The following is a 26,789-nucleotide window of genomic DNA, read 5'->3' on the forward strand; positions in this document are numbered from 1 at the left end:
TGTTGCCATTTTTATTCAGTGTGATTCTCTGGAGAGCTGTTCTGCTTATTTTGAATGTATCAGCAATCTGTTCAGTTGGGTTTTGTTTGTTTTATAGGGCAGTAGTGCCATGATATAAATGTACCAGAGTCTGTTTAACCATTTATCTGTTGAAGGGCATGTAAGCTGGTTCTAACTGTTGTTATTACATATAAACTTTCTAGCAACCTTCATGTATAGGTTTTCTGTGTGCATATAAGCCTTTATTATCTGGGATAAACACTCACGGCTCATTTCCTGTGCTATATAGCAGTTTTAACCTTTTCTGAGTGGCTATACAGTTTTATATGCCCTCACATCCACAATACATGAGTAATTCAGGTTTTACTGCATTTTCTTCAGTATCTGGGGTTGTCTGCATTTTGTGTTTTCACTGTTTTGCTGGGTGTATGGAGGTATCTCACTCTTTCCTATCTCTAGCCCTTTTCATGTCTTCCCTTACTGCTCCCTCCCAAATTTATGCCCATCTTTTTCTTTAATTATGTGTGTGAGTAAATACATAAATGCAGCTTGCTAAGTCTGTTTAGTGTTGCTGTGTGTATATGTTTTCAGACTGACGTCTTGGTTTGGGATAAGCATTTAAAGGGCTCATGTCTGGGGAAGGCTAATTCTACCTCCTCCAACAGCTGATATGACAGCCTGCAACCCAGGGGTGGGGCTCTGCATTTTTCCATGGCAACTGGTGTTACTGTTCAGGTTTTGTTTACGTAACCATATTGTTGAAATTTCCTTGGTGCAGCTTCCCTTTTATATCTATAATATAAAATCTTACCAAAGACTTCTTGGTCTTCTAGCTCTTACAGTTTTTCTATCTTAAGTACCACAGTGTTTTCTAAGCTGTGGGTATGCAGTTGTGTTGTGGATGTATCACTTGAGGTTGGGCACCAAATGGCCAGTTGTTCTATGCATTTTGATTAGTTGTGGCTTTCTGAAATGATCTCCATCTGCTGAAAAAGAAGCCTCTTTGATGAGTGGTGAGAGCTATACTTTTCTGTGAGTATAAAGATAAGTATTTAAAATACAGTCAGAAATCAGGCTGGTTTAGGAAAATGGTATTTGCAGGTTCTCATCTAAAATCAATTGCATCACTGGCCACTGGTGGTTGACCAGATTGATAAATAATACCTGGCGTTATTTCCTTCCTAATGAGCAGCCCTTACGTCCGATTAGACAGCTGTTGATTACTGCCAAGATAAGCCTTTAAGAATATCTTTCTGTGTTGGTCATTGTGGTTCATAGGCATCCCAGCTGGATCGCTTTCCTTCCTTGGCAACTTGAATATCACCCTGCATGATGAAAGCTAGCCCTCGGGAAGGAGGGCTGCAGGTCGGATCCAGCTAGACTCTCCCAAACTCTGTCTCAAGTGCATGGTATCTTCAGCAATAAGGACTTGTCTGTAGAAGGCAACAAGGGCAATAGCAATAACCCATGTTGTTTTGAGAGTCTCTTGAACTCCCCTAACCACCAACTTGAAAGGAGGTTTTTCATGCCTAGTACTGAGGGTTTTGTTAGATTAATCTTTGGCTGTTGGGGATTACAAGTAGCATAACAATTAAAATATACACAGTTATATGTAATTTTAGGCAAATATAAAATAATTTCCTGTGGCTATGTCAAATATCCTCAGTTACTTATTCCACCTCTTGAGTATTTTCACCAGCATCATTATCATACATAACACCTATCAATGAGTTAACTAATTTTTTATTAAATTCTTTTTTTAATTCAAAGAGTTGAATTTAGATATTATTGACATTTTGAGAACTCCAGAAAATACATCCCAAAGCAAGACTGAAATTTCTGAAGAAGATGTGCATCAAGAGCAACCTTCTGTATATAATCCATTTCAAAAAGAAATGTTCACCTATCTGTTGGATGGTTTCAAAGTGTCTATTGTAAGTAAATTAGTGACTTGAAAATGTCCATTTACACAAAAGGAGTAGAGATCTATATATCTGAGCTCTGGGTTTCCAAATTTATATCAATTTGAATTATTTTTCTTTTGGGGGAAGGGCATTGTTTTGTTTTCAAATAAGGGCTCACTTTGTAGTCTAGGTTGACTTTGAACTCATATTTCTCATTTCTTAGTCTCATGCTAATTGATGTTGGAGGTGTATGCCATTATGCCTACCTTGGGCTTTTAATAATAGAATGATATATTTTGCTTGGCTAATGTGTTACAAAATGAAGAACCTTATGTGGTATCAGGGAAGAGTGGGGTTTTGATGATTGCTGTGGTTGTAAGTGCATAGCCTATTTTTAAAGGGCTTTATTTATAACTGCATTTCTGAATTATTGAAAAGTTTATATCTTACTATAAGCATATCCAGTGCCTTGAAAATGATAGAGTGTGTTGATGGCGTCTGGATTCCCTTCCCATCATCTCCCTTGAGATTTTTGGGTCATTCATACTTGATTATGGGGAACAAATTGATCAGTTCACTGTCAGAAGTACTAAAGGCCAATCTAATTCTAGAATACTGTGAGTCACCACTGTCCGTCTCTGAGTCTAAACTGGATTTTAGTGGCCAGCAGAGATCTTAAGAGTAAGAGTAATTAGAAAGCCATTCTAAAATTGTATCTGAGGACAGACATGTACTGATTCCAGTATTAAATTCAGGTTATTTGGTCAAGAGGAGGCCACTGGTAGAACTACAGTTAAAACAACAACTAGGGAAACTGATGGTTAATTTCTATATAGTTCTACATGTGTAACTGTAGTGCTCACTGTGCTAATACTGACTCATTTTTGAGTATGAATTTCTTGTCTTTTATATTGTACATCAAGGTGGGTTTACTTCCCATTATTCTCTGATTATTTTGATCTGATTTTTACTTTTGATAATCTGTAAGCCCTTGATGGTTTTTGAAAAATGTCTCATGACATTAGCTTCTCGTTCTGTGCTTCTTTGTTCTTTGTATTTGTGACAAGAATATATACAGTTCTGAATATTGTCACACATCTGTTTCTTAAACGCTCATTTGCGTGGATGTATGTGTGAGTGTCTAACTTTGATTATTAGATCTAGAATGAATTGTGTCCTGTGGTCCTCCTTGAGTTTCTGTGTGGCTAGTATATAATTGTTTCAGAAGTCTGGGCAACAGCTGTCCAGCTTGCTCAGCACGTAGAAACACCACACAGACGTTAACCACCTGATTTTGATCCCTGGAACTTGTATAAAGGTGGAAGAAGAGAGTGAACCCCTCAGGTTCTCCTTTGACCTCCACACCATGCTGTCGCACCCTCTCTACACACAATACAGCTACTTCTGCTTCTACCACTAATATCTAGGGTTTTAAAAGTCTGATCCTAACTCACTCCTATTTTAACTTAGGGTTCAAGTAAAACTGGCTCTTCTAAGCAGCAGTGGACTAAAATCCTGGGGTCTTGTAAAGAAACCTTCCGAGTCCAGCTTGGAAGATTGCTAGCACATATTTTGTCACCAACTCACACTGTACAAGAAAGGAAGCAGATATTTGACATAGTTCATGAACCAGCTCACCAGGATATCCTTCGAGACTGTCTTAGCCCCGCCCCACAAGTAAGTATCATGAGGGAATTTGGTCTAAAGTTTTCTTTCTTTGTTGGGTCTTTGTGTGGTTTAGGTATAAGCGTAATTGTGGCATCATAGGAGGAATTGGGTAGTGTTCCTTCTGTTTATGTTTTGTGGGATAGTTTGGAGATTATTGGTATTAGGTCTTCTTTGAAGGTATGATAGAATTCTACACTAAACCCAACTGATCCTGGGCTCTCTTTTTCTTTTTTCTTTTTTTTTTTTTTTCTTTTTTTTTTTTTTTTTTTTTTTTTTTTTTTTGGTTGGGAGACTTTGATGACTGCTTCTATTTCTTTAGGGGTTATGGGGCTGTTTAGATAGTTTGTCTGATCCTGATTTAACTTTGGTACTTGTATCTGTCTAGAAAATGGTCCATTTTTCCAGTTTTGTTGAGTAGGCTTTTGTAGTAGGACCTGATGATTTTTTAAATTTCTTCAGTTTCTGTTGTTATGCCTCCCTTTTCATTTATGATTTTGTTAATTTGGGTACTGTCTCTGTGCCCTCTGGTTAGTCTGGCTAAGGGTTTATCAATCTTGTTGATTTTCTTAAAGAACCAGTTCCTGGTTTTGTTGATTCTTTATGTAGTTGTTTGTTTCTATTTGGTTGATTTCAGCCTTGAATTTGATTATTTTCTGCCCTCTATGCCTCTTGGGTGTGCTTCTTCTTTTTGTTCTAGAGCTTTCAGATGTGCTGTCAAGCCTCTAGTATATGTTCTCCCCAGTTTCTTTTTGGGGAGCTATGACTTTTCCTCTTAGTACTGCTTTCACTGTGTCCCATAAGTTTTGGTATATTGTGCCTTCATTTTCATTAAATTCAAAGAAGTCTTTAATTTTTTTTCTTTATTTCTTCCTAGAAAGTTGATTTTATTTGATATTAGAATGGCTACTTCAGCCTGTTTCTTGGGACCATTTTCTTGGAAATATTTTTTTCCAGCCTTTTACTGCATGGTTGTGTCACTGAGGTGCATTTCCTAAATGCAGCAAAATTCTGAGTCCTGTTTACATATCTAGCCAGTTAATCTATGTCTTTTTATTAGGGAATTGAGTCCATTGATTTTGAGATATTAAGGAAAAGTGATCGCTGCTTCCTCTTATTTTGCTGTTAGGGGTGAAATTATGTTTGTGTGGCTATCTTCTTTTGGGTTTGTTGAAAAAATATTACTTTCTTACTTTTTCTAGGGTATAGTTTCCTTTCTTGTGTTGGAGTTTTCCATCTATTATCCTTTGTAGGGCTGGATTTGTGGAAAGATATTGTGTAAATTTTGTTTTGTCATGGAATATCTTGGTTTCTCCATCTATGTTAATTGAGAGTTTTGCTGGATATAGTAACCTGGGCTGACATTTGTGATCTCTTAGGTTCTGTATGACACCTGTCCAGGATCTTCTGGCTTTTAGAGTCTCGTAAGAAGTCTGGTGTAATTCTGATAGGCTGTGTTTAATATGTTACTGGACCTTTCCCCTTGCTGCTTTTAATATTCTTTCTTTGTTCTGTGCATTTGGTGTTTTGACTATTATGTGACTGGCAGAATTTCTTTTCTGGTCCAGTCTATTTGGAGTCCTGTAGGCTTCTTGTATGCTCATGGTCATCTCCTTCTTTAGGTTAGGGAAGTTTTCTTCTATAATTTTGTTGAAGATATTTACTGGCTCTTTAAGTTGGGAATCTTCATTTTCTTTTATACCTATTATTCTTAGGTTTGGTCTTCTCATTGTGTTCTGGATTTCCTGGATGTTTTTTTGGTTTAGGAACTTTTTGGTTTTTGCCTTTTCTTTGACTGTTTTGTCAACGTTTTCTAAAAGATAACTGGGATTTTCTCTATCTCTTACATTCTGTTGGTGATCTTTGCCTCAATTCCTTCACCTGTTTGGTTGTGTTTTCCTGTAATTCTTTAAAGTATTTTTATGTGTCCTCTTTAAGGGCTTCTACCTATTTACCTGTGTTCTCCTGTATTTCTTTAAGCGAGTTATTTATGTCCTTCTTAAAGACCTGTATCATCATCATGAGATGTGATTTTAAATACAAATATTGCTTTCTGGTGTGTTGGGGTATCTAGGACTTGCTGTAGTGGGAGAGCTGGGATCTGATGATGCCAAGGGGCCTTGGTTTCTGTTGCTTACGTTCTTGTGCTGCCTCTTGCCGTCTGGTTATCCCGTGCTAGTTGGTCTTGCTGACTCTGACTGGAGCCTGTCCCTCCTGTCAGCCTGTGAGCCTGTGATCTTAGGTGCATCAGCACTCCTGGGAGCAGCTCTCTCTTGGCAGGATTTAGATACGGAGAGTTGTGCCACAGGGTTAACTCTGGGTCAGAGATGGAGACCTGAAGGATCCTGTCCCCAGTTGCTCTGTGTTTCCTGAGCCCTGTGGTCTCCTGGCAGCTCCCTATTTGGCCAGTTATTAGAGCAAAAATGTTCAAGTTCTTAAAAGGTCTTATATGGTTAATTGTTGCCATATTATGTAGAATTTTCTTTTTTAATGCATTTTTAAAATATCTAATTATATTGCTCTTTCCCCCCAGTCCCTCACGGTTTCCCTCCTCCCAGTCTCAGCTTCATAGACTCTGTCTCTTTCATTATTATTGTTTCATATGTGTGTGTATGTACGCACAAATGTATAGACAGCCTGCCAAGTCTGTTGTTGAGAGTCCTTTACTCTTTTTGTTCTTTGCCAGACAGCATGTCCTCTGTGGGAAGGTTCTTCATGCCTTTTCAAAGCTGCACACAGGCTCTGTTCTGCTCTCTTCTAGGTTGGAGAGCTCACAGCTGCTTTTCTCCACTCAGCCCCATTGTGATGAACTCTTTTCAAGTTTCTTTCTTGCTGCCCCTTGCAGCCTCTTTTAGTCCTCGGAGGCTCGTCCTGAACAGCCCTCTCCTTTGTCACTGCTTAGCCCTTGATGAGCTTACCCTGTATTATTCTGACCCTCCCTTTAGAACATTCAGAAGACTTCATTCTGGGAACCTTCATTCACAATTTTACTTTTATATACTATTGTTACTTTATAAAGATTTATATTAGATTCAGCTTATTAAGTCAGTTTGTTTTACTTGGTTTTTTTTGTTTGTTTTGTTTTTTGTTTTTTTTGTTGTTGTTTTGTTTTTTTGTTTGTTTGTTTTTTGAGATGAAAACTGTTGTCCAGGCAGATCTTAAACTTTTGGGCTAAAGTGATCTTTTTGTCTCCCAAGATTTTTAGTTTTTGAGGGCTGAAAAAAAAAAAAAAAGATCTTTCCACATGAATCCTAACACCTTTTCTCATCAATAAACTGTTGATTAAAGGATACTAAAATGAAGTACTAGAAACAACTTAGTGTTTGAGAAAAGCAAGCGTTTCTTTACATAGTATCATTTTGTATCCTAACTCTCCAGAAACCTGGAACCTCTGCCTCAGCCTGAAAATATGGAAGTGTGAGCCAACACTCTGAGCTTTTTTTCCCCAGATAGTTTCTTTTTAAAAGATAATTTAGAATGTCACTGAATACTAAGCTGAAACAGTTTCAATGTTATAAAGCAAACGTTACTTTAAAGACACAGAGAAATCCTGCAGTCATGTACGTTTCTATTTGCCAACTCTTCAGTGCTTTTACTCCCGCAGCATCTGCTGCTTTTCCTCCTTTGGTCAGGTAGCAGCTGTCTTCTGACTAATTGAAAATGCTGCCTTGAATAAGCTTTGCTGTTTTCACGGCTGCGTATGCTCTTCTGAGGCGTTCAGCAGCATGCTGTGATTCAGCATGTTAACTTAAATATCATCTAAGACGTAATCGTTTCTAGAACCATTTGTTGGCATTTAATTCAGTTCATGGTTTAAAATGCCATAAAGCTAAATTCAGTGATGTTTGTATCAATGAAGATTTCTAAAGTAAAGGACATGTGTTTGGTCTGTTGGCATGATTATTGTCTAATATGTGACAAACACATGTGACAGACAGAACATGAAGGACACCCAACAAAACTAGGAACCAAAGGCAGCTATCATCGCCTTGGGAACTCTAGTTTGGGCTTTAGACCTACTCAGAGACTGGCCCACGCTCACCCGCCTCTGACACTCATGTGGAACTGAGAGGCTCAGTGTTGACAAGCTAGGGACAGTCTTTTGTTCCTGACACCTCACCATCCTCCACTGAGTGAAACTCGAGGACAGGGGATGGAGATGAACTTTCACTTTAAGGTTAAAACACAGGTTTCTCTTCTAGTTTGGTGGTTTTGTCTTTTCCTTTATCCCCAGTTCATTTTTTTTTTTTCCTTAACTTGTTGTCCACAGAAGCTGGGTAACTAGATTGCTTCATTTAAGTGTTTTATGAAAGGTTCCTCATACAGAGAATTAGAATAATAGGGTAACTAACACATAACCCTCATGTTAAATGTAGACTTATTATTTTACAATATCTTTCTCACATTGGTGTCATTTTTTCAAATTTATTTAAAAGTAGCTTGTAGAAATCTTGACATTTTCTATATTACTTTTAAAAGTACTTTTTCTATTATTTAATAAAATTAGGAACAATTCTGTAATATCAAATAGCTAATGTATTATTAAATTTCTTTATCTATTCTATCATGTCTTTTACAGTTGTATTAAATTAGACCCAACCAACTAACTTTAGAAATATATCTAAATTATGATTAAATAATTTAAAATCAAAAATAAATATAACTAAAACTTTATTACTTATTTTTAAAGCATGGAGCCAAGTTGGTTTTGTATTTGTCAGAGTTGATACATAATCATCAGGATGAGTTAAATGAAGAAGAAATGGGCACAGCAGAACTGCTCATGAATGCTCTAAAGTTATGTGGCCACAAGTGCATCCCTCCCAGTGCCCCTTCCAAACCAGAGCTCATTAAGATTATCAAAGAGGTGAGTCTACCAAGCTGAGCTGTTTTCTAGGAAATCCTGTCGGGTACACCTAACACAGTGACCGAAAGATTCTTTTCATTGTTAGGTACTGTTGATAATAGCTTGCAATGATTCTTTCGTTTTTTGCTACATAGAGCTTTTGATCAGGAAAGGAAAAAAAATAGACTTATTTTGGGGAGCTTACATAGAAAGTTTAGTGCCATCCCAAGATATATGAAATCCTGTCTCAAAAAATGGAAAGGAGGGAAGGAAGGAAGAAAACTGAGGGTAAGTTTCATATATCACTGTTTCGATCCTTCAGGAGCAGAAGAAATACGAGAGTGAGGAGAGCGTGAGTAAAGGCGCGTGGCAGAAAACGGTGAACCACAACCAGCAGAGGTGCGTGACTCCCCAGACGCCTGGACTCCAGCCGCTCTGGACCTTTAGCCTCCTTCTTTTTCCTTTAGGTTTGATTTTGGAAACTTGGGTTACTTTGTTCATATGTATGCATGTGTGTTTGTATCTATGTGTGTGTTTGAATCTGTGTTCATATACATGTATATATGTGATATGCTGGAGATGGACTCAAGTTCTCCAGCATGCTAATCACATGCTGTACCACTGAGCTGTACCCGAGCCTCCGTGTACTATCAAATGTCATGTAGTGTTAATGGATACCTGACTTTGGAACAATCCTGTCTGCTTAGTCTCTTCCAGAGGCTGGATTTAAAATCCAAGGATATATCTAAGATAGCTGCGGATATCACCCAGGCCGTATCTCTCTCCCAAGGGATTGAAAGGAAAAAGGTGATTCAGCACATCAGAGGGATGTACAAGGTCGACCTGAGTGCCAGCAGACACTGGCAGGAGCTCATCCAGCAGCTGACACACGACAGGTGTGTGCCGGGAGCACGTCTGAGCACAGCTTTCGTGTGTGATGTTAAATGGTGTCTTCATTCTAGAATTCACACTTATAAAATTATCTAACGAAACTTCATATCTAGACTTTTTCTTCAGTCTTCAACAATAACCACATGAGGATTTTTCTTTTCATTTTGCTTTGTTTTTTAATTCTTGAGAGAAAACATAGAGACATTAGCTCTTTCAGATAGTAAAATTCATTTCAATTTTAAAATAAGGATTTTTTTTTTCAGAAGGGTAGAGAAATTGTCAAGAGAGTCTGTTTGAGAGATAGACTTTTTCTATATTAGACTTTAATAATTAACATGATTTAAAGGTGCATTATGAGGGGACTTGAGAGGTGGCTCGTGGTTAAGCATACCTCTGCTCATGCAAACGACTCTTTCCGTTGCCTAGCACCTGTGTGAACTCCAGTTCCAGGAGAGCCAGCACTGTCCTGTAGCCTCCTCAGCCACTAGGCACACATGCAGTCCACGTTTATACACACACAAAAATGCTCATGTAAAAATCAATATTGCTTAAAAGATGAATTATAGGTGACGAAAAAGGAAAGCAATGTATCATCCTCTATATTTAATTGAGATAACTAGTTACATTTAGGTGTGGTAGAACATGTCTTTGATCCCAGCACTTGATTGGAAGAGGCAGGTGGATCTCTGTGAGTCAAAGCCCGCTCCAGGATAGCCAAAGCTACATAGTGAAACCCTGTCTAGAAAAAAGAAGAAGAGAAAAGAAGAGGGGGAGGAGGGAGAGAAGGAGGAAGAGAAGAAACAAAGAAAGGAAGGAAACAATTTGTCAGCCTTACTTTGAGTTCTAAGATACACTAACCATTATATACAAGTGGGAATTACAAACAAAAAGAATAACACTTAGAAAGTTTATAAAATATCAGTTGTCCAGTCTGTGCTCAACCCTGAGGTCAACTCCGCAGTACCAAATCCATCCCCCAAAATTAAGTGGATGAAATTAATGTGTCAACTCTAAAGAGCTGACAACACTCTCAGCTTGAATACAACAGAAAAAAAGAATTCAGAGGTTTTAAATTTGAATTTTAACCAAGCTTTATTATATTTAATGAAAAAGGTAAGGAAATTTATTTTCAAAAAGAATGTAAAGTTCATTTATCTTTGTTTTTTAAAATAAAGTTGTTCAAAAAAAGTATGTAAAAAGAATTAACATTTTTATTATTTTGAAAACTTACAGAGATACAAAAGTGTAATTATACTAGCCCTGAAGTTCAAAACAACAAAAACATTAGTACACACTTGATGTACATTAGATTTAATAAACTCATTGAAAAATACTTAGTATTGACAGAGGGTGATCTGATGTCTTTGGTTTGTTTTTTGGTTCTTTCAGATAGTTTCATGTAGCCTTGAACTTGCTTTATATCTGAGAGGGACTGACTTTGAATTCTTAATCTTTCTGCCTCCACATGCCAATTCCTGTGATTACAGGCATGTGCCATCAAGCCCAGTTGCAAATCTGATTTTTAACCATTATTTACTATACTTTAGTTTGTTTTCTTGTGCGGTACGGACAGCAGACTAGCCGGCAGGACACACCGTCTGTCGTTATTCAGAACTCTGGTGGCAGTGTGCCTGGGGTGGCGAATGGCAGGAGCTCTACAAATATTTATTGCTCTGGAAATATTTTAGTGAAGTCTCTTCCAAGGAAAAGATTTAAGATGTAGGAGTCAGTAAATAAACAACAAAGAAAGAGTAATGTAGCATGGTTAGATGCATTGTGGTGACGGAAAGTCATGTTCTGGATAATAGAATTGAGGGTGATTTTCTTTATCAGATTCCTCAAAAAAAATGTATAATTTTACTGTTTTCTTTCATTTTCTATCTGAATTTTTAAGATGTGACATATACAGAAAAGTGATCTAATTTTGTTTAGTAAAAAAAAAATAGGATCTATAAAAATGGGATCTATAAAAATAAACTTGGAAATTTTTATTAGCTAATAACAACTGTGTTAAGTATACTTTGCTGTGTTTTGTTGCTAAAGTTTTGTGATAGTAGGAACTTATCTTTTTAAATCTCCAGTAAATTTAACATGAAAGGGGTAAAACTCATGAGTTCTCAGTGCTAGACAAAGAACTGCAGACAAGTAAAGAGTGCTGGTTGGGGATGGCCATGACAGTTGGTTATCAGTACCAAGGGGCCATCCCTGAAAATATTCATGCAAGTGCCATTATACAGACTGAGCAAGTTGCATTTATATATTTAAGAGGGAGGAAGAGAGGGTGTAGGTACGTGCGTGCATGTGTGTGTGTGTGTGTGTACGTGCTTAACAATAATTAAAAAGAGATTCTGAATTTAAAAGAGCAAAGGAGGAGGGCATGTGGGAGGGGTTAGAAGGAGGAAGGAGACAGGGAGAAGTGATGTAATTATAGCCACAACTCTTTTTCTTTAAACTGGAAAGAAAATACAATCTGGTAGGCACAGGAAACTGGAGGGAACTTGGGAACTGGACATGGGCAGACACTCGCTTTGTCAGTCTTTATCCTGTGTATGTTTCCTCTGATATACAGACTGTTGTTTTGTAATTGAATAAGCCCTTTGTATTTATTTACTCAGTCTTTATGATTTTAAAGTTGTAAGTCCTTCGATGACCACTAAGATGTTTTATTCCAACTCGCAGAGCAGTCTGGTATGACCCAATCTACTATCCAACTTCATGGCAGTTGGATCCGACAGAAGGACCAAACCGAGAGAGGAGACGCCTTCAGAGATGCTATTTAACTATTCCAAATAAGTATCTCCTTAGGGACAGGCAGAAGTCAGAAGGTAATAGTAACTTTGGCCTTGGCCTGTGGGCATGACAGGAAATGGGTTGTTAGATCAACGCTGTGTACTTTTTCCTCAACAGGTGTGGTCCAGCCACCACTCTCTTACCTTTTTGAAGATAAGACTCATTCGTCCTTCTCCTCCACTGTCAAAGACAAAGCTGCAAGTGAATCCATCAGGTAGATCTGAGTCCGTGTCTTCCTTCACCCTTAAATGAATGCTCCAATCTAGCTCGTTGTAGGCTTCATTTCATGTAGTGCTGTGGTGTTAGGGAAGTCTTAAAGCAGCTGAGGACAGTACAGAGTTGAATGACAAAGTCCAAATACATTTGTAACATCGGGGTTTAATGGAAATCAGTCATCAGCTCTGCCCCTTCCTAGCATATGTGTATCTTATAGTTGACGTTTCTGTAAAGTAGATAGAGTTGCTACTGGTGCTGTCCATGGGAGTGGAATGTAGTGACATAAACAGAGTCCCTACCCTGTCTACCTGCCTGGCCCTTGGTGTTATTTAGCCTCTCTGCTTCAGTTTCTTCACTTCGTAAGTGAGGGAAATTATCATATATAGGCTTTTATAGTATCATTGAATTTAAGTGTGTCAGTGTGCATTAGTTGTTGCCATATTTTTGTGGTTGTTAGTATTGTATGCATTTTTTTAAATTTTATATATTTATATTTTTTGTATGAGTGCTCTGCATTTATATCTGGTGCCAGAAGAGGGCATCAGAGTCTATTGTAGATGGTTGTGAGGCATCCTGTGGTTGCTGGGATTTGAACTCAGGACCTCTGGAAGAGCAGCCAGTGCTCTTAAACACCGAACCATCTCTCTCTCCATCCCCCTATTGTATTCATTTATAGTTTGAAACCTTATATCCTTATTAGGCAAGTGACTTGAGAACAGAAATTTTTTGATCTCAGTGTCCTCATTTTTTAAAAAACAAAAACAAAATCAAACACTAGGTTTCTCTCACTCACTGAAGTATCATTGGCCTAACACGGTGTGTAGCTGCATTATGAAACCATTCTTAAGTAGCCAGCTCCACATGTTCTGCATTCAGACTGCAAGAACCCTTGGCCTGCCCTCACAATTTCCATCCTTTCCCTGCTCTCATGAATGATACACAAATAGCACAGGAGCATCATCTGGGCTTTGACACGCCACTGAAACTGTGGTCAGCGGTGCATTAATGTTTGACTAGTTTAAAAAATCTTGAAGTCTAAAATAAAAGCAAAGAGTTGAGTGATGGCGATTCTAACCATGTTTTGACAGAGTGAATCGAAGATGCATCAGTGTTGCGCCTTCTAGAGAGACGGCTGGGGAACTGTTGCTAGGTAAGTTGGTTTCCAAAGAACTTCACTCATACTCACCCTTCCTTATTCTATTCTCAGATAATTTTAAGCAGTTTTCATAAGAAGTAAAACTATTCAAATATCACTTAGGTAACTTTGACATTATAGAGATAGTTACCTACATGACCCAAGTGGATGCTTGAATGCATAGTTCATACCATTTTCTCACATGTACATACCATGATAATGTTAACTTATAAGTTACCCACAGAAAGAGGTTAACAAGAACAACTAATGAAATGACACCACTACCATAAAAGCTCTATGAATACGAGGCCCCCCCAAAATATGTCATTGTTCTGTCACCTTTTTACTTAAAGTATGGTTTTATGTTCTCTCGGCATCTGTAATTTGCCAGCGTCTCCACTCTGGCTTTTAGAAGCTATTATTAAAGTAAAATAAAGGCAATTGGTCATAAGGTGTTCACATTGCAGCAGTCAGCCTGATGACCAGCTGGTGTCTGACTAGTAGACTTGGATACACGACCCAAGGAGATGATCTACATCTATTGAATGTTCGGAACCATTGCTAGCTGCTGATATTCACACTCCAGCCAGAAGACTTCAGAGGTTCCTACCTTTCACCATATCCAACAATGCACACACACTTCAAACCTTTCTGTCACTTACTTCCTGCAGGTAAATGTGGAATGTATTTTGTGGAAGACAATGCCTCTGATACAGTTGAAAGTTCGGTGAGTGGTGACTTAAGTTTATATTTACTTAAACCTAGGGAAAAGTTTAAACTGCATAAATCCGATATAGTGACAGCTCATTCATTATCAGCCTGTGTGTAGATTAGTATGCATTCCAAATGCTTTTTAAAGGGCTCTTTTGAAGGGAAGACTGTCATTGGCTCTAACGTTTGGCCTGGGTCTCAGCAATTACAGCTATGATTCAAATTCTGACACACTATCATATTGTGACATTCTTCCTTCTCACTGTCATCAACAACAACAAATAAATGCTCCCTGCCACTCCCAGTTCACAGCCAGGGGCTTTTGCTATCAAAAGAAAAGGCAATTTTTGTATAATTCGGTAACTCAGCCATTTTAATGTCTACATAGTTGGGTCATGAGAACAGATTCTTGTGGATATGCTAGTATTTGTTGTAAAAATGAAGGTAAGACTAAAGTCTCATATTACATAGGATGAAGCTTTTACTGTTCTACAAACCTAGACAGATCCAGAAAGATAAATTCTGAGACCGGGCCCAGTTTCATCAAGACTGGCAGCCTGTCCACAAGTTGCTGGCGCCCAGAAGAGCCACAGGATGGCTCTCACTTCTAAGCCCAGGGACGAGTACACACTCCCTCTTCACTGACTATCCGGGAGAGGCTGCCTGGAACTCTCAGGGCCCAGATAGCAGTGCTGCCTTGGAACAGACACTTTCTGCCCAAGGCCAGACCTGGCCCAGTTTCCTCAGGACTGAGTACCACCACCAGAACTCACAGCCTACCCAGAGAGCCAAACACCCAGGAGCAATCTTCCCCCAGAGACCACGGGCCCACAGACCCACAGGAGAGACAAGCTCCAATCAAGACAACAAGATCACCTAGCAGCACCAATAACAAGATGGCAAGAGGAAAGCACAAGAATCTAAGAAACGGAAACCAAGACAACCTGGCAACATCAGAACCCAGTTCTCCCACCACAGCAAATGGTAGATGTCCCAACTCAGCAGAAAAACAAGATTTAGACTTAAAATCATACTTTCTGATAATGATAGAGGTCCTCAAGAAGCGCATAAACAACACACTTAAAGAGCTACAGGAAAGCCAGGAGAACACACACAAGCAAGTTGAAGCCCTTACAGAAGAAACATAAAAACACAAAAGTCACTTAAAGAGCTACAGGAAAGCAAAACCAAACAGGTGAAGGAACTAAAACTGAAACAAAAACAATGAAGAAATCAAAAAAGGAGACAACCCTGAGTTGAAAAACCTAGGAAAGGCATCAGGAGTCATAGATGCTAGCATCACCAACAGAATGCAAGAGATGGAAGAATCTTGGGAGCAGAATATATCATAGAAATCATTGAAACAACAGTCAGAGAAAATGCAAAAACTTTCCAAGCAAATGGTCCCAAGAAACAAGCTGGAGTAGCCATCCTAATATTGAATAAAATAGATTTTCAACCAAAAGTTATCAAGAAAGATAATGAAGGGGGAAAAAATCTATCAAGATTAACTCTTAATTACAAACATCTATGCTCCAAATACAAGGGTGCCAAATTCATAAAAGAAACTATACTAAAGGTCAAAGCATATATTGCACCACACAGAATAATAGTGGGAGACTTCAACACCCCACTCGCATCAATGGACAGATCATGGAAGCAGAAACTGAACAGAGACAAAGTGAAACTAACAGAAGTCATGAACCAAATGGATTTAACAGACATTTACAGAATATTTCATCCTAAAACAAAAGAATATAACCTTTCTTAGCACCTCATGGCATCTTCTCCAAAATTGACGATATAGTCGTCACAAAACAGGCCTCAACAGATATAAAGTCGAAATATTCCCATGCATCTTATCAGATCACCATGGACTAAGGCTGGTCTGCAATAACAACAAAAAGCCCACATACACATGGAAGCTAAACAATGCTCTACTCAATGATAGCTTGGTCAAGAAAGAAATTAAAGACATTTTAGAATTTAACAACATACTGAAACTTGTGGGATATAATGAAACTAGTGCTAAGAGGAAAACTCGTATCTCTGAGTGCCTCCAAAAAGAAACTGGAGAGAGCATACAGTAACAACTTGACAGCACACCTGAAAGCTCTAGAACAAAAAGAAACAGATATACCCAAGAGGAGTAGATGGCAGGAAATAATTAAACTCAGCTGAAATCAACCAAATAGAAACAAAAAGAATTATACAAAGAATCAACAAAACCAAGAGCTGGTTCTTTGACAAAATCAACAAGATTGATAAACCCTTAGCCAGACTAACTAGAGGGTGCAGAGAGAGTATCCAAATTAACAAAATCAGAAATGACTAGGGAGGCATAACAACAGAAACTGAGGAAATTCAAGAAATCATCAGATCCTACTAAAACACCTACACTCAACAAAACTGGAAAATCTAGAGGAAATGAACAATTTTCTAGAAAGATACCAGGTACTAAAGCTAAATCAGAATCAGATAAACCATCTAAACAGCCTCATAACCCCTAAAGAAATAGAAGCAGTCATCAAAACCCTCCCAACCAAAAGAGCCCAGGACCTGATGGGTTTAGTGCAGAATTCTATCAGACCTTCATATAAGAATTAATAACAACACTCTCCAAACTATTCGACAAAATAGAAAAAGAGGGAATACTACCCAACTCATTCTTTGAAGCCACAATTACACTCATTCCTAAACCACACAAAGACCCTACAAGGATAGAGAACTTTAGACTAATTTCCCTCAGGAACATTGATGCAAAAATACTCAATAAAATTCTTGCAAACCAAATCCAAGAACACATCAAAATGATCATTCACCATGATCAAGTAGACTTCATCCTAGGGCTGCAAGGATTGTTCAATATATGGAAATCCATTAATGTAATCCAGTGTATAAACAAACTCAAAGAAAAAAAAACCACATGATCATCTCTTTATATGCTGAGAAAGCATTTGACAAAATTCAACACCCCTTCATGTTAAAAATCTTGGAAAGGTCAGGAATTCAAGGCTTGTACTTAAACATAATAAAAGCAATATACAGCAAACTAGTAGCCAACATCAAACTAAATAGTGAGAAGCTTGAAGCATTCTCACTAAAATCAGGGACTATACAAGGCTGCCCACTCTCTCCCTGCCTATTTAATATAGTACTGAAAGTCCTGGCCAGAGCAGTCAGAGAGCAAAAAGAGGTCCACAGGATACAAATTGGAAAGGAAGAAGTCAAAATGTCACTATTTGCAGATATGATAGTATACTTAAGTGACCCCAAAAATTCCACCAGAGAAATTTTACAGCTGATAAACATCTTCAGCAAAGTGGCTGGATATAAAATTAACTCTAACAAATCAGTAGGACAAACAGGCTAAGAAAGAAATTGACACCCTTCACAATAGTCACAAAGAATATAAAATACCTTGGTTTGACCCTAACCAAGCAAGTGAAGGATCTGTATGGCAAGAACTTCAAATCTCTGAAGAAGGAAATTGAAGTAAACCTCAGAAAGTGGAAAGATCTTCCATGCTCATGGATTAGAAGGATCAACATAGTAAAGGTGGCCATCTTGCCTAAAGCAATCAACAAATTCAATGTAATTCCCATCAAAATTCCAACTCAGTTCTTCATAGAGTTAGAAAGAAGAACAAAATTATAAACTAACCAAACCCACTATAGCTCCCAGGGAATAAAACACCAACCAATGAGTTCACATGGAGAGACCCATCACCCCAGGTGCATATGTAGCAGAGGATAGCATTCTCTGGCATCAATGGGAAGAAAGGCCTTTGGTCCTGTGAAGGTTTGTTTTCCCAGTGTGCCAGTGTGCTGAGGTAGGATAGGGTGGTCGCAAAAGGAAGCACTTTCATGGAGGAAATGGGATAGGGAGGGGGGATGGCATTGGGAAACGTGGATAACATCTGAAATGTAAATGCAGAGAATATCCAATCAAACATGTAAAAAGAAAGATAAAATCCTCTGTAATTTATGAAGTGTTATATATTAGGAGGGTTTCCAGATAATCTAATTCTTTGGTAAGGAAGAAAGATAGTATGTTATGTTTTGACATAGTTTGAGATTGAAAGCCAAAACAGTATCTTTAGGTACTTTTGTCTTTTTCCTTTGTCTCAGAGCCTTCAAGGGGAGTTAGAACCGGCATCATTTTCCTGGACATACGAAGAAATTAAAGAAGTCCATAGGCGCTGGTGGCAACTGAGAGATAATGCTGTAGAAATCTTTCTAACAAATGGCAGAACACTCCTATTAGCATTTGACAATACCAAGGTAAATCCATCATTATTAGATATGTGATTATTAAAATGATATTGTGACCAATGATGCTACTAGTTACATGAAGTTTAATTAAATGAAGTTTAATTTTCTTAAATTGGTACTCTAGGATTATATAAAATATACCTTTTATCTTAATCTTTTTTCCTTTTTTATTGGATAGTTTTATGTATTTACATTTTATATGTTCTCCCCTTTCCCAGTTCCCCCCTCTCCCCTTTCCCAGTTCCCCCCTCCCATCTTTCCTCCCCCTGCTTCTATGAGGATGTTTCCCCTCCCACCCACCCACTTCCACATCATCACCCTGGGATTCCCCTACACTGGGGCCTTTAGCCTTCACAGAACCAAGGCTTCTCCTCCTGTTGATGCCAGACAATGCCATCCTCTGCTACATATGCAGCTGGAGCCATGGGACCCCCACCATGTGTATTCTTTGGTTGATGGTTTAGTCCCTGTGAACCCTTCATCTATTAAAAGTAGACCTCTGAAATGTTAAATTCGAAGTTTCCAAAGTGACTTAAAGGAGTAGTTAGCACTTTCTCAGGATACACTGTCCTTGATATGTCATCACTTCTCCGTGGCTCTTTTGGATGGGGGTTGTGTAGGGGTGGGGAGAAGGTACATGTGCTGGCTGCCACCAGCTTGTCCCTGTAGTCCCTTCTCCTACCTTTGGTCCCTTAGGTTCTCTGCAGAAATGCCCCACTCCTGCCTTCTCGTCATCCTGCCCAGGTTGCCGGAGCCTCTATTGCTAACTCCGTGCTCCCCACCTCACCTGTCCCGCAGAAGCATCTGACAGGCTAACCAGCCTTTCCTTTCTACTCTTCACTCCTTCCTATCTGGGCTCCTGCACCTCCATTTTCTCCCACCACCAGCTTTAAGGAGTTAGGCTAACTCTTCAGACGTCTTCTCATCTGTCCCATGGCTTTCAGAGCAGTCTGTATCCTACAACTTTCAGCTCCGTGTCAGGTCCCAGGCCTCTCCCCTGTACACCACACCCATTTACTTAACTCTGATTTGCTATCTCCACCCTGAAAAATATCCTTTTTCCATAAATGACTCCTCATCTCTCTGTTGTCCCAGCCCAGAACCTTGAGTTAGTTAACTCTGCCATCCCTCTCCCCCTGCACGTCTGCTCCATCTACACACTCATGACCTGACTGAACTGCCACTGAGCCATCATTCCATCATTCCTCACCCAAAGCACTGATGGCAGCCTCCTAACTAGCCTCTGTGTCCACACCCACCCTCAGTCCGCTTCCTTCCTCTAGTCAAAACTCTCTCATTGCCTGTCATGCTGCTCACTGAAAGTCAGAGCCCTTATAAATACCTTCTTATTACTTCCTGACTTCACCTGCTGTTCTCTCCAGTGCTCATACTCTATCCAGGGTAGTTTCCTTCTAGAATGTATCGGGCACACTGACGCTTCAGGGCTTTTGTACTTAACTGCTGCCCAAAATGCTTTTCTTTATAGAATTCCCGATGACTCACTTCAGGCCCCTTAATCAAGTGTTTCCTCATCAGAGAATCCCTTACTGTACCAAACCGCACCCTTTCCCTCTTGACCGTGACTGTATAAAATATGAGTGTCTTAGTCACTTTTCTATTGTTGTGAAAGAGACCCTGTGACCAAAGCAACTCTTATGAAAGGAAGCATGTAATTGGGGCTTGCTTAGTTTCAGAGGTTTAGTCTATTGCCATTATGGCAGAAAACATGGCAACATGCATGACACTTAAGCAGTAGCTGAGATCCTGATCCACAGGAAGAGAGAGAGACAGAGACAGAGACAGAGACAGAGACAGAGAGACACACAGAGAGAGAGGCAGAGAAAGAGAAAACTGGCCCTAGTATGAGCTTTTAAAAACTCAAAGCCCCACACCCAGTGGCATTTCTACAACAAGGTCAGACTTCCTAATAATCCTTATAATCCTTTCAAACGGCTCCACTCCCTGGTGACCAAATACCTAAACATAAGAGCTTATGAGGGCCATTACCATCCAAACTACCACAAGCAGCCCCTCTGTAACCAACCCAGTGGTGCCCAGCACTCCTGCCGCCTTTGCTGTGCTTTCTATGTGAGACTCTTAGAGCTCAGTACTGTGCTCTCCTTGCAGATGTCTAGACCAGCCTTTGTTCTGAGTCATTGTCTGCACCGGGAACACTGCTGGCACATGGGTGTGATGTGAATGGAAGCCTTTTTCCTTCCAGAGTCAGGATACACTCTCACAGATTCACAGCTATCTATTTTAGTATATGGCAGCCTATGAATTTAGGTGACATTTTGGGTTTTTCGGCACTGTGTTTCTGTTCCCACATTTTTCTTTCCTGACACTTTCATTTGGTTTTACCTCTCAGTGCCACATCAGTGGCTCCTCTTCCTACACTTGTAATAGTGACTTCTAGGTGGATCTTCCAACCCATTCAGTTTGTTTGGAAGACTTAAAATACCCCCTTTCCTGTGACAGAATGTTTATTAACCTCTAAGAAAGACCTGTGGAGCTAGGATATAGCTCAGTGGTAGAATGTTTGCCTGGAGCGAGCAAGGCCTTGGGTTCAATCCCAAGAAGCACGGGGTTGGTGAAATTGACCCTCTGTGTTTTCAGTCAGTAGTGGGTGTGTATGCTATTTACATAAGATATTGTATTTAGTTCTTGTGAGATAAACGACATTACCTCCATATTACAGACATAATAAGAGCATAAAGGGTTTCTCAGGAGCACACAGACCAGATCCTCTCTGATACAGTCAGACTGTCAGTACATCCTGCTGCACATATAATTTTTTTAGTATCTATGTCTAAGTGATTTCTGTGCATAACTTCTCCTTGGAAATTATGAACAGATAATGCACAATTTTCTGCTAGATAATTTTACAAGCAGATTCATCTAGCAATAAGCCTAATGAGAAGAGCCTGCCTCTGGAAGGAAACTGCAGTCAGATTTTGGTTCCCTATCATTTAATGCAGATTTCTTGGAGGATTTTAGATTAATAACATGTCTACAGTACTCTGCTTTTCTATGGAAGTATCAATAGTCCTAAAAATATCTGGTTTTTTTCTCCTTTCCTTTTAGGTTCGTGATGATGTGTACCAGAGCATTCACACAAATAACCTCCCAAATCTTCTGGAGTACGGCAACATCACTGCTCTGACAAACCTGTGGTATACTGGACAAATTACCAATTTTGAATATTTGACTCATTTAAATAAGCATGCGGGCCGATCCTTCAATGATCTCATGCAGTATCCGGTTTTCCCCTTCATCCTCTCTGACTACATCAGTGAGACTCTTGACCTCAATGACCCATCTATCTATAGGCAAGTAAAAGCGTCACATTTGGGTTCATTTGCATACTGAACTTATACCACTAAAGTTTTTACTTTGAAAATCTTCAAAAATGCACAAAAATTTAATGATTAATGAAGCCTTTATCATTCGTTTTCTCTAATCCAACAATTGTAAATTACGAATATGTTACCAAACTCTCATTATATTTTTTCTTTTTGAGACATAGAGTTATGTCACCTCTGAATTCTGCAGTATACATCTCTTTTAACAATAGGATATGTACAGTACTATATGCAATCTAAGAAAGTTAACAGTCCCAATAGTATCTAATATACTCACTGTCCCCTGCTTATGTAGACAATGCGTTTTACAGTTGGCTATTTTGAATCGGATCAGCTGTTGTATTTGATTGCTGATATGTGAAAACTATATTTAGAAAGGCCTTTAAGCTTGTATATGTGGGGGTATTTGTTTTTCGCAGCATGATAACATTTGTTCCCATCATCCCTGTTTGCCAGAGAGCAAGGATCAGCTCAGAAGGCTTCCTTGTATTCAGTTCGCCCTTTATTTTGTGAGAGCTCCACCATAAATGGCCACGTGAGCTTTCTGTCATTACCTATTATGTGGGAGCTAGTGATGCCCCCCTCCGAGAATGCTTATGGTGACTCATAGGTGCAAATTCACACTGACCGTTTATCTAATCGTTTTAGCTATGACTTTATTTCTTGAGTCAATTATTTCAGCAGAAGTTGTATAAAGATGGTTTCCTATCTGTCTTAGTTAGGACTTGCTCTTGCTGCGATGAAACACCATGACCAAGCATGGATTTATTTGACCTACACTTCTGTATTGCTGTTCATCATGAAAGGAAGTCAGGACAAGAACTCAGACAGGGCAGGAGCCTGGAGGCAGGAGCAGAGGCCAAAGAGGGGTACTGTTTACTGGCTTGCTCAAGATGGCTTGCTCAGCCTGCTTTCTTATAGAACCCAAACTACTATCCCAGGGATGGCACCCCCATAATAGGCTGGCCCCTCCCTATCAATCACTAATTAGGAAAATGCCTTCTTCCAGCCTGATCTTATGGAGACATTTTCTCAGTCAGGCTTGTCCTTTTGGATCACTGTAGTTTGTGTCAAGTTAACCTAAGACTAACCAGCACATTATACTTTCATTTCTTCTAAATTTGGAGAAGCAAACATAGACCCTGAACATAGATTATCTTGTATCAGAGATCAAGAAAACAACATAAAAACAATAGACTCTCATTTCCAAACATAGGACAGTCTAAGGATCCAAGAGAGTAACAGCAACAAGAACAACTAACAGAAACCCCTTGAAATGAAAAAATATGTTAATCGTTTTTATAGTTTGCATGTCCCCTTTCCAAAATATTTAGAATCATAAGGGTTGTTGTTGCTGTTGTTGTTTTGGGTTTCTTAATTTTAGAACATTTGCAGACTAACAGTTTAATATCCAAGATCTAAAAATATGAAATTTAAACTTCTCTAAAATATGACTGGTTTGATGCATGGTATATAAGAAGCTTTGAATTTGGAATCATTTTGGATTTCAGTTCTCTAGATTAGGAGTGTTTATTCTATACTTAAAAAATATCTGAAACACATGCATGTCTACACTCATTGGAGGTGGTGTCTTAAGGGTTCCCATTGCTGTGAAGAGACACCATGACCAAAGCAACTCTTATAAAGGACAACATTTAATTGGGGCTGGCTTACAGCATCAGAGGTTTAGTTCATTATCATCGTGGTAGGAAGCATGACAGCACCCAGGCAGGCATGGTACATGCAGGAGGAGTTGAGAGTTCTACATCTTGTTCAGAAGGTAAACAGGAAAAGACTTAATTTCTAGGCAGCCACCCCCACAGTGACACACTTCCTCCAACAAGGCCACACCTGCTCCAACAAGGACATACCACCTAATAGTGCCACTCCCTGCACTGAGTATATTCAAACTACCACAGGACGCATGAGATAAAAGTCATTGGTACTGAAGGGACACTAGTTTGCTCAAGCATGTGGCTCTGGCAGGCCTTGCCCTTCGTTCCCACTCCCTCTGCCTTGCTAAAAATCCTTAGACTGCGTTTCTATAGCCAGCCACCAAGGTCTGTTCCATTCTTTGGCCACTTCTTCCTCCTGAGGCTGACTACCAAGGTTCAGCTATCAAAGTATTGAAGTCCAGCAATCAAAAGCTCCCTCCCTTTGGCTCACCTAATTTACATACCCAATGCAAATTAAATGCCTCATCCTAACATTGGGTTTCCCCTTTTACCTTTATAAACCACCATTTTCCTATGAGCCACAGCTGTCTATTTCTATCCAGAATTAGTCCTTTGTGGCCCTCCCTCCACCATCCCCCTCTCCTTTGAACTGTTCCCCTTCTCCCTCATCCTCCGGCTCCTGTCTTTGTCTCTTATTCCATGCCCTCTGTCTCTCTGGGACAAATAAATCTTCTTTGTGCTGAGAACTTGGTCTTGGGAGTCCTGAGTCGATATTTTACCTTACAGGTACTATTGGGGTAATCTCTTAATTTGAAGTTTGAGAATCCAAGAAAAAGAAATTAGCTTTTTTTCTGCCTTTTCTGAACAACCTGTTATTTTTAAAGAAACCAGATAGTCCAAGTTTATTGGCAAATATTTTATTTAGTTTCAAATAAATCTCTTACTTAAAGAAAAATTGACTTCAAATATTCTACATGGAAAATGTTTAAATATTTTAATTATAACTTCCTCCAAATAATCCTGACTTAGTCCTTTCTCAAGAAATCAGGTTAAGCCAGTTCACAAGGTACATTGTCTTTTAGAGATTATATATACTATTCTTGGACATTTCAACATTTTTCACATGGCTAGCATAATTATATGTGATGTTTCTGGGATGCAGTTTGATGGTATATATTCATAAAAACATGTTAAATGTGCTTACTTGCTTTTAGCAAGTTGGCTTCCAGGAATTATTCTTGGGAATGCTGAAGAACATATGTTCAGCATAAAGGTTCCAACTTACCCCGCAGTCATTTTATGAGGACCAGGACCTAAACTTGACTAACTCTTTGCTTGCTTTGGTTTCTGGCACTCTCTGCAGAGGTTTAACAGAAATGTGGTGCTCCTGGCATTTTTCAGGGTATCTAAAATTTAGGACCAGCCTGAAGGCCCAATGTTAGATTTTAAGCCATTTTCGTATACTGCAAGCACTGAGGTAGTACTGTAGGGCCCGTGAGGTGGCTCGGCGGGTCAGACTAAGGATCTGAGTTTCATCCTTGAACCCCAATGGTGCAGAGAGCCAGCTCCCATAGCATGCATACCTACACATACATGTACACAAAATAAGCAAATGTATAGGAATGTATGGTAGAAGTACATTTTGTAAAGCATGGAAAGACATTCTTTTGTTTAAAAAGATATATAGGTACCCACTAATAAGCAGAAAAACAGCTGAACAAATGCATACTAAAATGTTTTACCTGTGAGTTGGTTTATTTTGTTCACTCAGCTGTGATCTATCTATTTATTTATTTATTTATTTATTTATTTATTTATTTATTTATTTATTTATTTATCTATTTGAGGCAGGGACTCACTATGTAAGTCTAGATAGTGTAGAACTTGCTATGTAGATCAGGCTGGCCTAGGACTCACCGAGATCCATCTACTTCCCGAGTGCTAGGATTGAAGGCATGTGTCACCACACCTGGCAACAACTGTAATTCTTAATATTTGTCCATAAAGATAGAATTTTATCTAAGATTTATTGTAACATTCTTAAGGAGTGAAAAATATGCCTGGATCTTAAGATAATTTATTTTTATTTTGAGGGTAAAAATTTACATCTATTCCATAAAAACTTTTTACTCTTTGATGAAGTATCTAAGATGATTCCACTGTCACCAGAACTTTCATTTAATGTTACTGAACTCCGCAACCATAAGAAATAGTAATTTATCAGAAAAGTTGTGTCATGAGGCTACGGGAACACATTCTTGTAATCCCAGCACTGGGGAGCCTAAGACAAGAGGACTGTTGCCAACCTGAACTGCAAAGTGAGTTTAAGGACAGCTTGGGATACACAGCAAGACCTTGTCTAAAAAAAAAAAACAAAAAACAAAAAAAAAACACCCGAAAAAGCCAGATGGGTTAGATTTACTGAGCCTTGAGCAGATACAGTGCCAGACATTGACATCATAGATAGTCTTTTCGTTGTGTCTCGCAGCCAGAGCAGCTGGTCCCTCATGTCAGAACTATTTATCCTGCCCTATTACCTACCACACAGTAGGACTGACAGGTCTTTAAATCTCAGCCTCTAAGAGCATCATGGGTTATTAATAATGGGGACTCCATTACTAACATGTTGATCGGTGTGCACACCTGCATGACAGCGTCACCCAGAGAGTCTGTAACTCACCATACAAGTACAGGTCTTTAGTTGCATTTCCTTAACAGTTTATGGGCTCATGATTTTGAACAGTGACTGTTGGTAAAGCAACATTCTAATGTGAGTTAAGGCCTGCACATTTTCAGGATAAAGACATGAGTGGCTTAATCCTGAAAATGGTATCAAGTTGCTTCATATTTTCTATCATTTTTCCTTTGCAGAAACCTATCTAAGCCTATAGCTGTGCAGTATAAAGAAAAAGAAGACCGTTACGTTGACACATACAAGGTAGTTTTATTTTCATTAATACTTTGATACATAAAAAGTGGGGCTTTATGAATTTATACTTTTTAAATTTGTAGTATTTATTTTTTTCTTTTGTTTCCTTGTACTTTAAGAAACGATAAATCATATAAAACTGAAAATTGTTTTTGTCTTAGTTTTATGAAAACATATTTCAAGAATAGAAAGTATACTGTTATTTTGGCACAATCCAAAAGCTAATTAGTCCACTATTTTTTCAAATACATAAAAGAGGATAGCATTGTCTGGCATCAATGGGAGGAGAGACCTTTGATCCAGTGAAGGCTTTTTTTCCAGTGTAGGGAAATGCCAAGGCGCTGAAGTGGGAGTGGGTGGTTGGGAGTGGAAGCATCTTCATGGAAGCAA

General features: G+C 38.9%; 1 protein-coding gene across 1 annotated transcript in view; it reads left to right on the forward strand.

Annotated features, from left to right (window-relative positions):
* LYST (lysosomal trafficking regulator) overlaps positions 1–26,789 on the forward strand; it is a 162,412-nt gene that overhangs the window by 100,575 nt on the left and 35,048 nt on the right. The window contains exons 30-41 of the mRNA XM_080918294.1: positions 1,771–1,934; positions 3,375–3,581; positions 8,260–8,436; positions 8,738–8,814; positions 9,123–9,311; positions 11,986–12,131; positions 12,214–12,310; positions 13,401–13,462; positions 14,119–14,174; positions 18,289–18,441; positions 21,517–21,761; positions 26,342–26,408. Coding sequence (XP_080774420.1) covers positions 1,771–1,934; positions 3,375–3,581; positions 8,260–8,436; positions 8,738–8,814; positions 9,123–9,311; positions 11,986–12,131; positions 12,214–12,310; positions 13,401–13,462; positions 14,119–14,174; positions 18,289–18,441; positions 21,517–21,761; positions 26,342–26,408 — 1,640 coding nt within the window. The remainder of the gene's footprint in view (positions 1–1,770; positions 1,935–3,374; positions 3,582–8,259; positions 8,437–8,737; positions 8,815–9,122; positions 9,312–11,985; positions 12,132–12,213; positions 12,311–13,400; positions 13,463–14,118; positions 14,175–18,288; positions 18,442–21,516; positions 21,762–26,341; positions 26,409–26,789) is intronic.

Source organism: Micromys minutus (genome assembly GCF_963924665.1).
Source record: "Micromys minutus genome assembly, chromosome: 6".
Lineage (NCBI taxonomy): Eukaryota > Metazoa > Chordata > Mammalia > Rodentia > Muridae > Micromys > Micromys minutus.